Source organism: Clavelina lepadiformis, chromosome 6, assembly GCF_947623445.1.
Source record: "Clavelina lepadiformis chromosome 6, kaClaLepa1.1, whole genome shotgun sequence".
NCBI lineage: Eukaryota > Metazoa > Chordata > Ascidiacea > Aplousobranchia > Clavelinidae > Clavelina > Clavelina lepadiformis.
Genome location: NC_135245.1, coordinates 19092481 through 19106388, shown reverse-complemented (window position 1 = coordinate 19106388; position 13908 = coordinate 19092481). Strand labels below are relative to the sequence as shown.

The window sequence follows — 13908 nt, the reverse complement described above, 5'->3', positions numbered from 1 at the left end:
GGAGTATATGAAGCGGATATGACGTCATCTTGTCGGTAAGATGTTTTTGATAATATCAGGTTAGAGTAAGTAGCTCGTGCAAATGTAAATCTACTTGTTGTTTAGATCTTTCTCTGTAAATTCACATTGCGAGATGAATGACTAACGGCAATCCTGTTTAAATTACACTTAGTATAGGCGTGATCTCGTCTTAAATCTCGGGCAAGCCCTGTTGTGATAGCTGTGTGTGGGCGAATTGCCTATATTTGTTGAAGTATCATTGGAATAGCAACAAAGACTTTTGCGTCAAATATTTCCGCAGTGCGTATTTTTGCTCACATGTTGGAATCAAAAACAAAAACTCAAACAGTAGCTGTTGAACCAAGAAAGACAATTAGTTACGTCATAAAAGCAGGTTCGGTTGTGAGTTGTGACGGTCCAGTTAAGTGACTTTCAAGGATCAACTGCATGGCGACACGTCCGCAACACTGGCTGAAGAAGTCCTGCTTGTCCATCGGTGACAAACGCAATCCAAGACGAAAAAGACGTAAAATATGCAATGAACGAACAAACACGGCCTAATAAATGCTTTTACTAAAAGCCATGTAGTCAATGGAAGGTAAATATGAGACAGTAGAAAAAATCAAAGCAACAGTGGCGGCAACTAATAACACAATTTATAACGAAAGCGTCACGTTAAAGTCGACTCCATCTTTTCTACTTCTAATTTTATGAGTTGACAAAAATCTTACTTTCCGACTATTACTGCAGAAGCCGGCTATATGTTTGAATTGACGTAGGTCTTATCCTTATCTCAACCATCTTCAAGGAGTAACAAGACGTGTAGTTGTCTACATGGCGACCAGGGAGATACTTGCCGTTGAAGATACCATACTGGTACGCATAGCACCACCATGCGCTTTGGAAACTGCAATTTTCTTGCCGTTTTGGGTCGTTGTCCGAATCGTAGATGAAAAATTTCATCTTTCTATGCCAGTAAAAGATTATCGCCTGCAGTGCAAGAAAGTTGCCATGCAGGGTTGTATTGACAAAATATTATTAACCAAGCAGGTTAAACAGGATCGAAAATAATGTTACCTGCAGTGCCCAAGTAACCATCTATGTATAATGTTCAATGGGTTGCTTCTGAACCAACATTAAACTCACTACAAAAACACGTTGTTAAATACATCGATAAACGTATTCGTATAACTCAGGCAAAACTTAATAATGTCGTTAACCTGTGTTTCGCAAATCTCTTTTGGTTTTTAAAATCTTGCATATCGATGCGAAGTTTATAGCCGGCTGTATTTGTTATTTCATGAATGTTTCAAGACCTGCGCATAGATACAAGTGCAAAGTCATATTCTGATCTGTAACACATTATTTTTTTACATACATTTCATCTAATCAACATAAAAATCAAAAAGCAAACGCACCTACTGCTGTTGTTGTTGTCCACTGATGTTGCCAAAACCAAATTTGTAGCCTTTTCAGTTTCTGTAGAAGCTGACCGAACCGTCCATTCTTCATTGAATTAGCTAAGAATATGCAAAAATTAAGTTGAATATAACTTGATTCAGGAGAGTTGTTGCAATATCAGGTCATACCACACTGTCTCCCACCATAAACCCACCAGAGTCCGTCTCCACATAACAAAAATCTTCCAGGCTTCTTGATTTATCATGAAATGAATGAATCCGGTAAACTCCGATCTTTTGAGAGCTATGATGAAAAGGCACCGTGCATGAAGCAAAACTCTTGCCGACTCTGCCTGAAAACAGATAAAAGCTCGATGACAAGTTGCCTACTTGGTATTGGTACATCGGTATGTAAAGTTTAGCTTATGGATTGCCGGAGAGTTGTTGAACTGTTCTCGATGATCTACGATCTCTTAAAAAGTACAAAAAGTGTAAGCATGCTGTCTACGTATCTCGAATAAAAGCAACACAAGTTCACCTTAATATCATAACAATCAGTTTTATCGCCTAGTGCAGTGGTTCCCAAACTTTTTCAGCTTGTGGCACACTAGAAAAATTATAAAATGCTCGCGGCACACGTACAAAATAAAAAAAGTTGCTTTAAAAAAATTTATTTTCAGGTGTTAATGCAATGGATGTGCTTATTGGATGGACATGTGCTTAGTTATCAGCTATTGAAGCAGTTAGAGCGCTTTTAAGTCGCATATGCTTGTCTACATGCCTTATTTTAAATATTTACACAGTTCTTTTCCAAAATTCCAAAAAGATTCTCGGCACACCTGAGAATCTGTGGCGGCACGCAGTTTGGGAATCACACAAGTTATAAGTAAAAGTTAGTTACAAATAAAAGCAAAACAAGTTCACCTTAATATCATAATAAGCAGCTATATCGCCTAGTGTAATGTCTTTCTTAATACAACCAAATTTTGGCATGTCGGACTGGTAGTTTTATATTGATGTCATTCATCATTTAGCATGATCAAAATCAGTTCCTGAAACCATCACCATGCAGAAGTACAACAAGCAATATTACAGCAAATAAGGTTCATATTTTCAAACTGGTTGGGTGGTCTGTAATTCTCATCTTGTATTTTCTGACTCACTGTCATAGTTCCATAAGCCTTACTACTAAAATGAATCGGTGATACCTGTAAAATTGGCACATGTTCAGGTTTATAATTATATTACGCTAAGTAACATAGCGTTTAAAAATCAACCATTTTAAGGGGCAACTGACCTGGGTGACCGAGAGGTTTTTTCGCTGCCCCACACCAATCAATTGTGTAGAATTGTATTGTGTAATACAATAACAATAAATTCTCTCTCTCAGCACCAATTTTATGGGCACCGGTACCTACTATTTTGAAGGTTTAAAGCATTAGCAATCTGCCAAGTATTTCTCTCATCCACTGATTACGTATCTTTCTGCATGAGTTACTGGTTACTGCTCAGGACCACTTCAACATATGCTGACAACTGGTTCCTATCTATCAGTTCTCTATCGTTTTACGTTAGTTTCAGAAAGTCACTGCCTTAATTCTAAAACAACCAACATTGTTACTGCAATCATCACATGTTCTGATATATATGGTATATAACTTTGCAAATTTAATCCTTTTTTCTAAATTTTTTACACAACTAAGACTGTATCTAAGGTATTATACATTGTCTTTTTTGGAATTGGACCCGAAAAGAATAATAAATTATACAGGCCCACCGGCAACAATATGTCAGCTTACAAAACGTTTCAAACTTGGTTACTCTTTGCGTTTATTATATTAGGCCATAACGAGAGGCATGGCAATTGCATTCTTTGACAAATACGGTAAGGTTAAGCCTGACCTAGTGACTTACCCAATGCTTTCTACGCATAGCCTCCAACTACACTGTAGCTGTTGTGCCCAAGTGTTCAGTAACCTCATATATTGGGGATTCCCCTTCGTAGTTCTTTAATTTTTTTGTTTCTCTGCGGTTTACCATAGATACTAAGCTAGCATTTAAAATACTACATATTGTAGTACATGTTTAAATATAACCTATATATTGCTGTAAGTACTATCGTCACTTCGTCCGTGTTTAGACGACGTACTTACTTACTGTACTGCATAAAGTATTGGGGTATTTGTATTCCCAGTCAACGTGGTGGCGGTTAAAGACACAACCGTATAAACTAAGCGTGGGAAGCAGGTTTCAGTTGTTAAATACAAAATGAACAAACTCAAAGACAAACTAGCAGCAAGCAACTCCACAAACAAGCAGTATTTCCGATCTTCATCGATTTTGAAATGATTTTAATGCAATTTTCATACAATACGAAATTTAACAAATACTTAATTCAAATTTTTTGATATTATAGTAGTATTGTAGTAGTTCGGTCCGGTTCGGTATTACAGTAGTTGAGACATTCTTTTTTGAAAAAGATTCTCTTTTAATTATTACTTTACGCTTATTTTTATTTTCTTCGTTTACTACACTAGGCTTCAAGCCAAGCAAGCTCAGGTTTTACTTTGTTATTCACGTTTCTTATTGGTGACAACTGCAAATTGTCTCAGAACTGCTACCGGCATAGAAACTCACAAAATATTTTTTGAAAGAAAACGCTTTAGTTACAACACTAATAATTTTCTCTTAACAGTCTGTTACAATTTAATAGCATTGCTTTTCTAAAAGCTTCAAACTAAAGTGTAGCAACAGATAGAAGGATCGACTGCACGTAAGTTTAATTATAATTAAATGAGTACACCAGAAAAAGTGTAATGTCGTTTTGCAATACTAAAATGACAAAAAAGTATTTTGCTTAATTCCAGCGCTGAGTGAGCAGATATATAACACAATGTAGCTACAACACCGTATACTAGCCTATCACAACGAACTTCTACTATACAAAAACGAATTTAAAGCAGCCACGTGTAACTATGATACATTAATTATAATAATAATATTAATAATAAATCGTGCAATGCTGATTTTCTTATCAAGTAAATGAAAAGATGGACAATGTTGCTTTGTTGGTTATCACAGTTCAAAAACTCCTTGGCTTGCATTGCTTTTCGGACACTAACTTGCGGAAAGGATCAAAGCATTATAATCACTAGAATTTCTTCAGTTATAGGCCTATTCCAACATTTATTTTTCGATTACTGGGTAATCGAGCGAGGTCGAAATATGTCGATACTGTCTTGACGAAAATTCTTCTCTCGAGCGCTGTAGATGACGAAGTTGACCAAACTATAAGAAAAAAATATTGAAATAGACGTAAAAAAGTTTACTTGTTTAAAGTGCATCAAGCTACAATATATCGGACAATCGCCAATATACCTGTTACTCATGCTGACATAAAATGCAGCCATGTTAGGTTGACCAATGCTGTTGCAATCCAAGTGTCCCGAATAAAACAAACCAGCAACTACCACGATGGGAACTGGAAACAAAAACTTTCACTTTTAGTTTCGTTTCTTTATAAAATTCGAAATTTAAAGCGTAATCTTCACGGAGTATAATATTAATTGTTTTTTAATAATATTGACATTTTTGGTAAATTTTGGAGATTAATGCCGACTTAACAAAACGTTGCAAAACTAATCCTACATAAAGTTATAGTAAATCCAATTTGCATCAAGGATATCGTTTTCAGAATTGAAACCCTTTGTTTTCTCTTGGAGTCTGAGATTTTGCTGTTTTCTTTCCCAACTAAAGGCTCATTTCTCCAGCTATGAAAGATGAACACACCAGCGAATACACACGAAGCACTCTGTTGAAAATAATTTACAATTTTCAAAGTTATACAAAGCATTCTATTCACAAGTCTGTATTCCAGCATCTAATAAAATTAGAACGCAAAATATTTTATAAACGGTCAAGTAAAATATCTTCAACAAATTGTTCGTTCATTGGGAAATTTCAATCAACTGACCAGACACAAGAAAGGGAGAATATAAAATAGTGCCATCAACGCAATGGCAACTGTGTAGTCATGATGTTGAGGATCTTCATGAAGAGCAGGATAGAAGAGGAATGTTGTCGTCATGTAGGTGAAGATGAATTTTCCAGGAAACCAAGCTGAGATTTAGAAAACAACATTCTATAATTTTTTTAATTTTAGCAATGCTTTTTTCTGTTGTAAGAACAGGTTTTCTGCTTTAGCGAGCAAATAACTGAACCCATCCAAAAATTGTTAACAGCCATTTTGCTTTCAATAAGTTATAAAACAAACTTTGTAACAAAATAAGAACAAGAAGTGCTTTTGTTTCATTTTATTTTAGTTAGAACAACTTGATAGCTTTTATCTTCTTTTTAATTAAAAAACATTTAAGTTTGACAATATTTTTATAATTACTACTGTGATTTTTGTAAGAAGTCTCTTTTGCCGTTTTGTTGAAGGCAATAATCCATGGCTTGTTGTCTTATGAGATTTTACCTTGCACAATTAGGAATAAAGGAGCATTGAAAAACTGTCTTACCAAATATTGTAGCTGTTATAATGGAGACAATCCAAACCAAAACAAGTCCAGCATATAGAGATGTGTTACTTTGCCATTTATATTGTAAAGGTTTGGTGATAGCATAGATTCTCTCTCCTCCCATGTAAAGCAGATGATAGAGGGATGATGTTAAGCTGAACAGGAGCAAAATTCCACCCACATATGCTTGTGCTGATCCCTGCAGGAGGAGTTGTTGTTGGTCGAGCTCAATCGGAGTAAGGTTCATGGACCAGCTGAAGTTATAGACCAACACCACCAGTATTTGAACGCCTGTGGGTACATAAATGAACAAGTGGAATAATTATCTTCCTGATGGTAAAGTGTTTCCAGCAAATCAAAAGTACATGTACATAGACCAATCCACCTGTTAAAGTATCAGCAGCAGCCAACGATGTTTTACATATGTCTAACTTGGTCGCATTTCTTCGCTTCCATCGCCTGTAACCGACGCATATAACAAGAGCATTGCCGACGAATATCATCAATCCGAAGATAACCATCAAGATGAGGAAGACGATTGCTCTTCCTACTCCACATTGTTGACAAGAGAGAAGAGTTTGGTTGAAGCAGTTGATGTAAATATCACGTATTGTACCCACACATATTCCCGGAAACCCACAAACGCTTGAGATTTTCGCACCGATTAAGGGCGTACCGGAGACATCCAGTCCAGATTCCTCTGCGCTGGCTACCTGGGCTTCAGTTATTTTGGCCCTGGTGAGCTGCGCACTGGATGCATTTACTGTGGACAATTTTGTCGGAGGTGCGGTGTTTATTGCTACTGGAAACATCAGGACGTTCTCCACCGTAGGAAACTCGAGACCGTTTTCAACAATCTCATTGGTGTGAGCCACGTGATTGGGGAAGTATGACAGGTCTTCCCTGGGTCCAAAAAATACAAAACGAGCCGAAACAGTTAGCCCAGGGTCATAATGATCTAGAAAAAACTTCGCTTTTTACTCAGCTGGTCATTTATTTATTGTACTTTCACTGGTCAGGAGATAGGCTAAAACAAAACTTTATGTCAAGTTCAATACACCACAGCTTTTAACATAATATATTGGTCGATACTTTCTTCTCAGAGTATAGGTAAAATGCATGAAAACTGTAACTTCTGTTACTTGCTCAAGGAAATTTGCAACCGCAGTAAACCTGTCAAAACCTCACCGGCACACGGTCCTGTTTCTATGACACTCCAGAGATTGTTGTCTAAACATGTCGTCTTACCAACTTCTACCATCGGATCAAAGGTTTGTTCTCCCGGGCACATGTACCAAGCAATGTCGCCCTCTATATATGTTCCACGTTTTCCGACAGCCACGCCGCCTTTTAATCGCGGTGGGTTTCCACAACCTGAATCACAACAGAGGAAATGGACTTATAAGTTATAACTACATCGCTTTCCAGCTGTGATATCGAGCAAAGTTATCGCGGAGATGTTTAAATTTTACTGCAAGAGCACGCAATGCCCCAAAGCCTAAACCAGTTCATAAATTGTCCAAGTCTATTTTCACCTGTTACGGCAAGCGAGCATATGGGAATAACTTCCAAATCCCAAAATAAGGTAAAATATCCGCTTCGTCGGCAGGTGGTTTCTGTGACGTCATTAGTAAAGTATCCGGGATCGCAGACGTAATTCGCAACAGAACCTTCCGTGGTTGACGTCGCAATAATAACCGAGTTTTTAGCTTCTGGAAGTGATCCACAATCATCTAAGAGAACAATGGCTTATCAGACAAAATAAAATTTATTTAACATCTCCATGATATCGACGGAAAATTTTGTGAACACAGATAAAAATTAAAGGCATGCGTCAATGCTTTCGGGTTGGGTTTGTTTGAGCCAGCACATTTATATGCTTATCCGGCCAAGGTAAAGTTTAACCGATGCTCAATGGATGCTTCAAGACTAAGCAATATCGTCAGCAAGCTTGTGCTTAAAAACTTTGCTTTGCTCGAACTGCTAGAAGCCTAACAACATGACGTGACAAAGAACCTGATTGGCATCTTGGAAATTCAGGTGAACTTTGAATCAAACTCCATCTGTTGTCTTGAAGGCAGGTGCTGGTGAATCCATCAGGATCGTCCAATTTAAATCCATCGATGCAGAAATATTCTATTTGTGTGTCCAATGGAAAGGGCTCGTTTGGCTGGGTAACCACCCCCACATCGGCACTAAACCCACCGTTAACGAGCAACGGAGGATTACCGCAACCTGCAGAGGAAAACGAATAAAGGTTTTGCGACATATTTACTTATTTTGTGACATATTTGACGTGAGTTAAGAATCTAAATATAAAATATAAATTTACCGAAAGAAGGTTCCATGCATGAGAAATTGCCTGGCGCTTGACAACACATTTCAATTTTCTCAAAAATGTTGTTGGAGTTTCTACAGTTTACATAAGTTGCCAATATGTTATCAGCTATCAATCCAGAGTCACAGAAGTAGTACGCCGTATAATAATGGCTGGACAGCAAATTCGCAGCTACAAAAGCTGCGTTATTGACAATTGGCAGACTTTCACAAGCTATAAATATAGACAAAGGTTTCCATAAATGTCAAAATTTAGCAGTTATTAAATGTCAAAACTTTTTGTTACTGACTTATGATTACTTTACTTAAAATGTTTGTTTACAGCCAATAAAATTACATAAAACCTATAACACCTACAGCGCCTGGTATTAACCTGCAGTAAATATTTTAACACCGAGCTTCCATAAAAACGTTTATTAAAGATTAATATTTTATTTGTTAGTATTTAATAACAAAGTTTGACCTATAGTCAACTAAACACTGCTTAAAATTATTTGTTATTTCTTGTAACGAAAAAATTTAGTAAACATCATTGCAAACAAATGAATTAAAACGATTTATCATTTTGCCAAAACAATTCACCAATTAGAAATTTTGACAAATTAGATATATTACGACAAACACCTAATCGGTGAAAAAGTTACTACTATCACTTACTTGCAAAGGGCGCAGACTCTAGACTGGAATCTAAGAAGAAAAACGTTTCATTTATTTGGACATGAATTACGTGATAGCTTAGATTCGACCGATATTACTTAACAACCGACAGATTATGCGAAGTACACAGCTGTGTCGGGAACCTTCCATCTTTACAGCGAGACTACAAATTGAGTCGTGCTTCTGTATTACTAGAGACAGGAAGACTTCGACTTTCCCATTTGTGGCAATTGAGCAAAAAATAACTGATGCTGGTACATAGAGTGTTAAGCCCGGGCGTCTTAAAAAGTTAAATTTTAGCTCAAAACTTGGGCGATGTTTTTAAAATGGAAGATTTCCGACAGCAGCAGCTCAAATATGTAGAAAATAATTTGATTTTACCAACAAAACTAATATCAAATCCTGTCGCTCTCCTGAACTTTTGTGAAATAAAAATTATTTCAATTACATTCTCAGACAACATGAGTGTGTCTGGGAGAACATCACCACCGCTAATGTTCTTTATAGTTATTCCCTTTTCGTTTCGAATCTACAAAAACCATAAATTTGTAAAAAATTTCGTAAAATATGAAAACTTATCAGTGCATTTTGGCAGACAAGGAATGTAGGAATTAAAAAACTTTAAAAGTTAAATATTTCTTTAAAACACATTCTTGATACTTAAAGGCTATCTTACGCTAAACTTGTCGCAGCACTCTTCAATCTTAAATAATAAAAACTCCAGTTGTATTGCGGCCGTCGTCACCGATGTGATCTTCCATGAACAAGAAAGATAGTTTCCGTAATCACCTGACCAATCGGGAGTTCTTAGTCTTTGACTTTCATTACTTGCCGCGAATTCGCCTCCGCATGGGATAGTTTCTATTACTTTAAAAAATTTGTCTAATTTTGGCAACTCTTAAATTGACAAGACTTATTTAATGATGAAATTAGAAGTGTAAAACATTTACTATAAAAACTAATTGATGTCTCACTTAATGTCTTAGTAATCATCAGGTAATTAGTAGCGATGCTATACACATTTATATCATAATATGCACATTATTGGCAATTGAAATTTACACATGTATAAATTACAATAGATCTCTCTCGCCACAAACCTATAAATACGTAAACTTTATTATCTATTATAGTTTACCATCGAACGAAATCTGAAATCCAGCTTCTGCAACATTTCGGTCAGAGATGAAAACAATTTCAATTTTGTTTTCAGCAAAGCTTATTTGCTCAGGCCAATATATAGGTCCGCTCATCTCATAGATTATTGATCTATTTTCATTGCGAATCTTTCGTATAATATTTATTATTTAGTTTTTATAACAAAGATAATGTTTTAATAAATGGTGATAAACTAAATTTATCATCTCATACGGCTGGTAAAGTTAAAGTTAACTGTTAAACTTAAAGCACAAAATAACAAGACATTGTTTTGAAATATTTATATAAAAGCATCAAAAAAAATATACATCGATGCTGATAATGGTAAAAAATAAAAAAATCTTTACAATTCATTTTTAGAAGTTTGTGAACGTAAAATACCTTTGACATTTCAGGTAAAAAGCCATAGTAAATGAAATGAAAGATAAAAACATAAATAGCAGCTTAACTGACACTAAGCATATCGCAACACCATTCTGTGTTAAACGAGAGAAACCACAGTCTTATTCGTTTCTTGGTCTCGGTGGTGATTCTCCACAAACAATGCAGGTTATTGGCATAGTCATCGGGCCAACCCGGAGATGTAAGTGTCTGTTCTTCATCGGTTGCTGAAAATTCATCTCCGCACGTAGGCGCTAGAAGTCAAAATATAACCAAAAACTCTTGATGAAGATGATGATCGATCAAATCTATCCGTCATACTTTCCATCGTTTCAAAATAATAGGCTACTGTAAGCACAAATCCCAAACTGGGACATACTTGCACCCCCAGGGGTACAATTGCAAAATTCAGGGCGAATATTAAATAAGTTGAATATTAAAATATTAAATAAAGAATATTAAGTTGATCGCTGCTTTATGCGATACTGTAGTGTTTGATTTCAGGAAAATACCCTATTCTCAAAATCCCGGTATTTTAACTTTCTTTCTATCCAATATTTCGTACAGTTAAACAAATTTTTCAGTTTTAAAAGTTACACCTGAGACCAGTATCATAGTCACATTTATACAAACAAGCGTAAATTTAAATCAATTACCTGTCGCAATTATAAGAAGAGCTGGTGGTTCTTTTTCGGTTTCTAAAAACGTTAAATTATCCATTTTTTAATGTCATTCAAAACAAATGATCTCCTAAACAAGAAAGTCCAACAATATGACTGCCTATTTACCAGTAAACAGAATCTCAAAACCTTCACTTCTTGTGGTTGGATTTGAAATAAAAATTATTTCGATCTCCTTTTCAGGAATAACTACTGCGGCTGGAACAACATTGCCGCTTAATTCATAAAGCGTCGACCCAGTTTTGTCGCGAATCTTAAATTAAACGTAACTTGGATAAATATAAACTCCACAGCAATAATAGAATAATTTCAAACTCGATATACAATTAATTGAAAGCGCAACCTTTGTACTCTAAATTCTCATTAAACGTAGGTATACACTATCCACTATGTAGAGTTTATAGATAAGATGACCTTGGCCTCCTGGAAATATACAGTAGACTTACGCTCAATACATCGCAGCACCATTCCGTGATGAAGTAACGAATTTTGAGTTGAATTCCTTTTCCTGCTTCGGCGTTCATCGTCCACAAACACGACACATTATTTTGGTAGTAATGAGGCCAACCGGGAGAGCGGAAAGATTGGATTTCACTGGTTGCAGTTAATTCGTCCCCGCAGGCTAGTAAAAAGTTTTGTTCATTGGGAGATCAGCTGTGCCAAGCCAGATAAAAGCATTGAAAGCGCTATGAGAAGTTAACAGTGAACTGTCAAGTTGTTATTTCAAACGAACACAAGACAGTGGGAAATGTTTATCAATTAATCAAACCTGCACTTTGAGATGTAGGTGGCGAGGAAAGAAGTTGTGTTTCTGAAAAAAAATTATGTTTGTCGTGAAATTTCATTGGCGTTCGCTGGGTGGATTCAGTTACTTATGCTGAGATTTGATCAGCAGAGTCGGAAAGCGTAGTACGAAATATAATGTACACTTTCTCAAGGTCAAGTGTCCAACAATATCAAATTGTGAAGTGATTGCAATTACAACTTGTAAATTTATGAACCTTTTGTTCTTACTAGATTTTCATTGCGGAAATTCACTTCAATAATATTCTCACATGTGTCTGAATGATAAGTTGTTAAGTCTACTATTTTGCGAGTTACTGATCAATAAACCTACCAGAAAACGCGATTTCGAAACCTTTGTCTGCTACAAAGAAGTCCGAATCAAAAAGTATTTCGATCACATCGTCAGCGGAGTATAATGGATCTGGTATGTCGCTGCCACTTATATGAAGTAGTGTTGACCCATTTTCGCTGCGAATCTAATACCAAGTGTATATACATATTTTTGCTTGTTAAAAAACATGAGCATTAAAATCATAAAAAAAATATCATCAAAAAAAATAGTGTAAACTTGTAAAAAAACACAATTCTCCAGCAGCTAACTTAAAAAATAAAAATAGATTTTGAAATTCATTGTCAAAATTTTGATAATTTTACATTAATTTTAAGGGAATTATTGAAAACCCACTTCAAGAAAATCAAAACCGTCTTCGGTGGCGAACGATAAAAATTCCAGTCGTATAACCTTTCCAGTCTCTGCAGTGATTGTCCATAAACAGAAAAGATCATTTTCATAATCATCGGGCCAGCCGGGTGATGTGAAAGTCTGCTGCTCGTTGGTTGCTGTGAATTCGTTTCCACAGGAACTTGTATCTTTGAAACAATGAGGTTACAAGTTGAATCTACAAGTTACCTAAAATTGTTGATGTCGATGTATAATGATATCATCCTTCATCTTTATTGATTTGCATTTTGCATGGTAATTATATAAGAATTTAATAGCATAAACTTAAATGGATTTTCGTATTTTACAGTATATATATATATATGCATGTGTAACGTTGGAATTTTTCCAGATCTTTTACCGCTAACCGCCAATCACATCAACCAAAACTTAAGCTCAATTTATTAACAGGTAATTCATTAACAACAGCATACAAAGACCTTCTCGGTCGGGAACCAAACCCAAACTAAATATACTTCCTGCAAGTACAATCGTGTCATTTGCATGGCCTAAAATGTGAAATACTAAAGCTGTTTAAAAAGTACAAAACGTTATACAACATGACATGCATCTACATGTGTATCGGTAACGCGGTGTTGTATACTGTTTAATCTTGCGTGGGAAGTAACTTTACCTGGTGAAACCATTTTATGTACAAGTGGCGGTGACCATGAGCCAACACACGGCTTAATGTAACTTTATCTTTACCGTGCATACTTGATGTATAGCTTAAGAGTAGTCGTGCAAAATTCTGTTACACATGTTGAAACTCGCTTTGGTTTCAAGATTGCCGTAAAGAAAGTTCAAAAAATTCTTGAACTTTTTCTAATTTGTTAACTTACAAATCTCAAAATCTTTTTCAACAACTTACTCCAAATAATTAGCTATTTTTTTAAAATTTACCAAATGCTCTGTTGAAAACCGCAAAACAGCTGAGCGTCAGAACCAACCACAAGAATCCCATTCGAGCAGACTTGATTTATACAGTTACACTAAATTAACACCTGATAATTTGATAATTAATTAAAAATACTTAATTAATAATAATTGTCAAAATTTCAGTTTAAACAAATGTCAAATTTGAGCGCTTGTTTTCATAATACTTTATATTGCGTAGGACGCACACTATAAAGGCGAAATTGTAATACATTATAAATAGATTTGAAATTTTGATGTTTTATTGGACACTTTAACAAAGGAATAATTATACCACGAAGTTAAAGGAACGACAGTTGTTGGAGAGGAAATAACAGACAGAAAACAAAAGA

General features: G+C 35.6%; 3 protein-coding genes across 7 annotated transcripts; all 3 read right to left on the bottom strand.

The window, feature by feature from the left end:
• Positions 1-292: 292 nt before the first annotated feature.
• On the bottom strand, positions 293-3329 carry LOC143463503 (uncharacterized). Of its 5 annotated transcripts, none has more exons than XM_076961995.1 (7): positions 2698-3329; positions 2325-2608; positions 1590-1753; positions 1419-1520; positions 1221-1316; positions 1078-1145; positions 293-990 (listed from the first exon to the last, which is right to left on the bottom strand). In XM_076961995.1, the coding sequence occupies exons 2-4, from the start codon at positions 2391-2393 to the stop codon at positions 1517-1519; spliced, it is 237 nt and encodes a 78-aa protein (XP_076818110.1). In that variant the 5' UTR covers positions 2394-2608; positions 2698-3329; the 3' UTR covers positions 293-990; positions 1078-1145; positions 1221-1316; positions 1419-1516. The 5 variants fall into 5 exon arrangements, 4 of the variants coding, with proteins under 4 accessions (XP_076818110.1, XP_076818111.1, XP_076818108.1 ...); XM_076961996.1 differs by having other exon boundaries at positions 1616-1753; XR_013118321.1 differs by lacking the exons at positions 2325-2608; positions 2698-3329 and having other exon boundaries at positions 1590-1887.
• An 841-nt stretch (positions 3330-4170) lies between these two features.
• Positions 4171-8460, bottom strand: LOC143463502 (uncharacterized). The gene is made up of 10 exons (XM_076961992.1): positions 8253-8460; positions 7937-8155; positions 7456-7653; positions 7109-7294; positions 6306-6878; positions 5921-6211; positions 5374-5519; positions 5049-5211; positions 4779-4881; positions 4171-4688 (listed from the first exon to the last, which is right to left on the bottom strand). The coding sequence occupies exons 1-10, from the start codon at positions 8299-8301 to the stop codon at positions 4598-4600; spliced, it is 2019 nt and encodes a 672-aa protein (XP_076818107.1). The 5' UTR covers positions 8302-8460; the 3' UTR covers positions 4171-4597.
• Positions 8461-8906: 446 nt separating this feature from the next.
• On the bottom strand, positions 8907-13643 carry LOC143463406 (dorsal-ventral patterning protein tolloid-like). The gene is made up of 12 exons (XM_076961873.1): positions 13544-13643; positions 12605-12789; positions 12251-12395; positions 11903-11944; positions 11580-11755; positions 11242-11386; positions 11110-11151; positions 10526-10707; positions 10053-10200; positions 9591-9781; positions 9296-9443; positions 8907-8944 (listed from the first exon to the last, which is right to left on the bottom strand). The coding sequence occupies exons 1-12, from the start codon at positions 13602-13604 to the stop codon at positions 8907-8909; spliced, it is 1503 nt and encodes a 500-aa protein (XP_076817988.1). The 5' UTR covers positions 13605-13643.
• Positions 13644-13908: the final 265 nt, after the last annotated feature.

Bases quoted from the DNA above. Each gene is read 5' to 3' on its own strand.
- LOC143463503 (XM_076961993.1), bottom strand. From the start codon at position 1,805: ATGTACCAATACCAAGTAGGCAACTTGTCATCGAGCTTTTATCTGTTT. The intron at 1,521-1,615 runs GTGGGTTTATGG...GCATATTCTTAG, and splicing joins TTATGTGGAGACGGACTCTG to CTAATTCAATGAAGAATGGA. The intron at 1,317-1,418 runs GTGCGTTTGCTT...ATCTATGCGCAG, and splicing joins GACAACAACAACAGCAGTAG to GTCTTGAAACATTCATGAAA.
- LOC143463502 (XM_076961992.1), bottom strand. From the start codon at position 8,301: ATGTGTTGTCAAGCGCCAGGCAATTTCTCATGCATGGAACCTTCTTTC. The intron at 8,156-8,252 runs GTAAATTTATAT...TTTCCTCTGCAG, and splicing joins ATGCATGGAACCTTCTTTCG to GTTGCGGTAATCCTCCGTTG. The intron at 7,654-7,936 runs GTTCTTTGTCAC...TTGTTCTCTTAG, and splicing joins ATTTCCAAGATGCCAATCAG to ATGATTGTGGATCACTTCCA.
- LOC143463406 (XM_076961873.1), bottom strand. From the start codon at position 13,604: ATGGGATTCTTGTGGTTGGTTCTGACGCTCAGCTGTTTTGCGGTTTTC. The intron at 11,945-12,250 runs GTAGGTTTATTG...ATTTTTTTTCAG, and splicing joins TTTCGAAATCGCGTTTTCTG to AAACACAACTTCTTTCCTCG. The intron at 9,444-9,590 runs GTAAGATAGCCT...TGGTTTTTGTAG, and splicing joins AGTGCTGCGACAAGTTTAGC to ATTCGAAACGAAAAGGGAAT.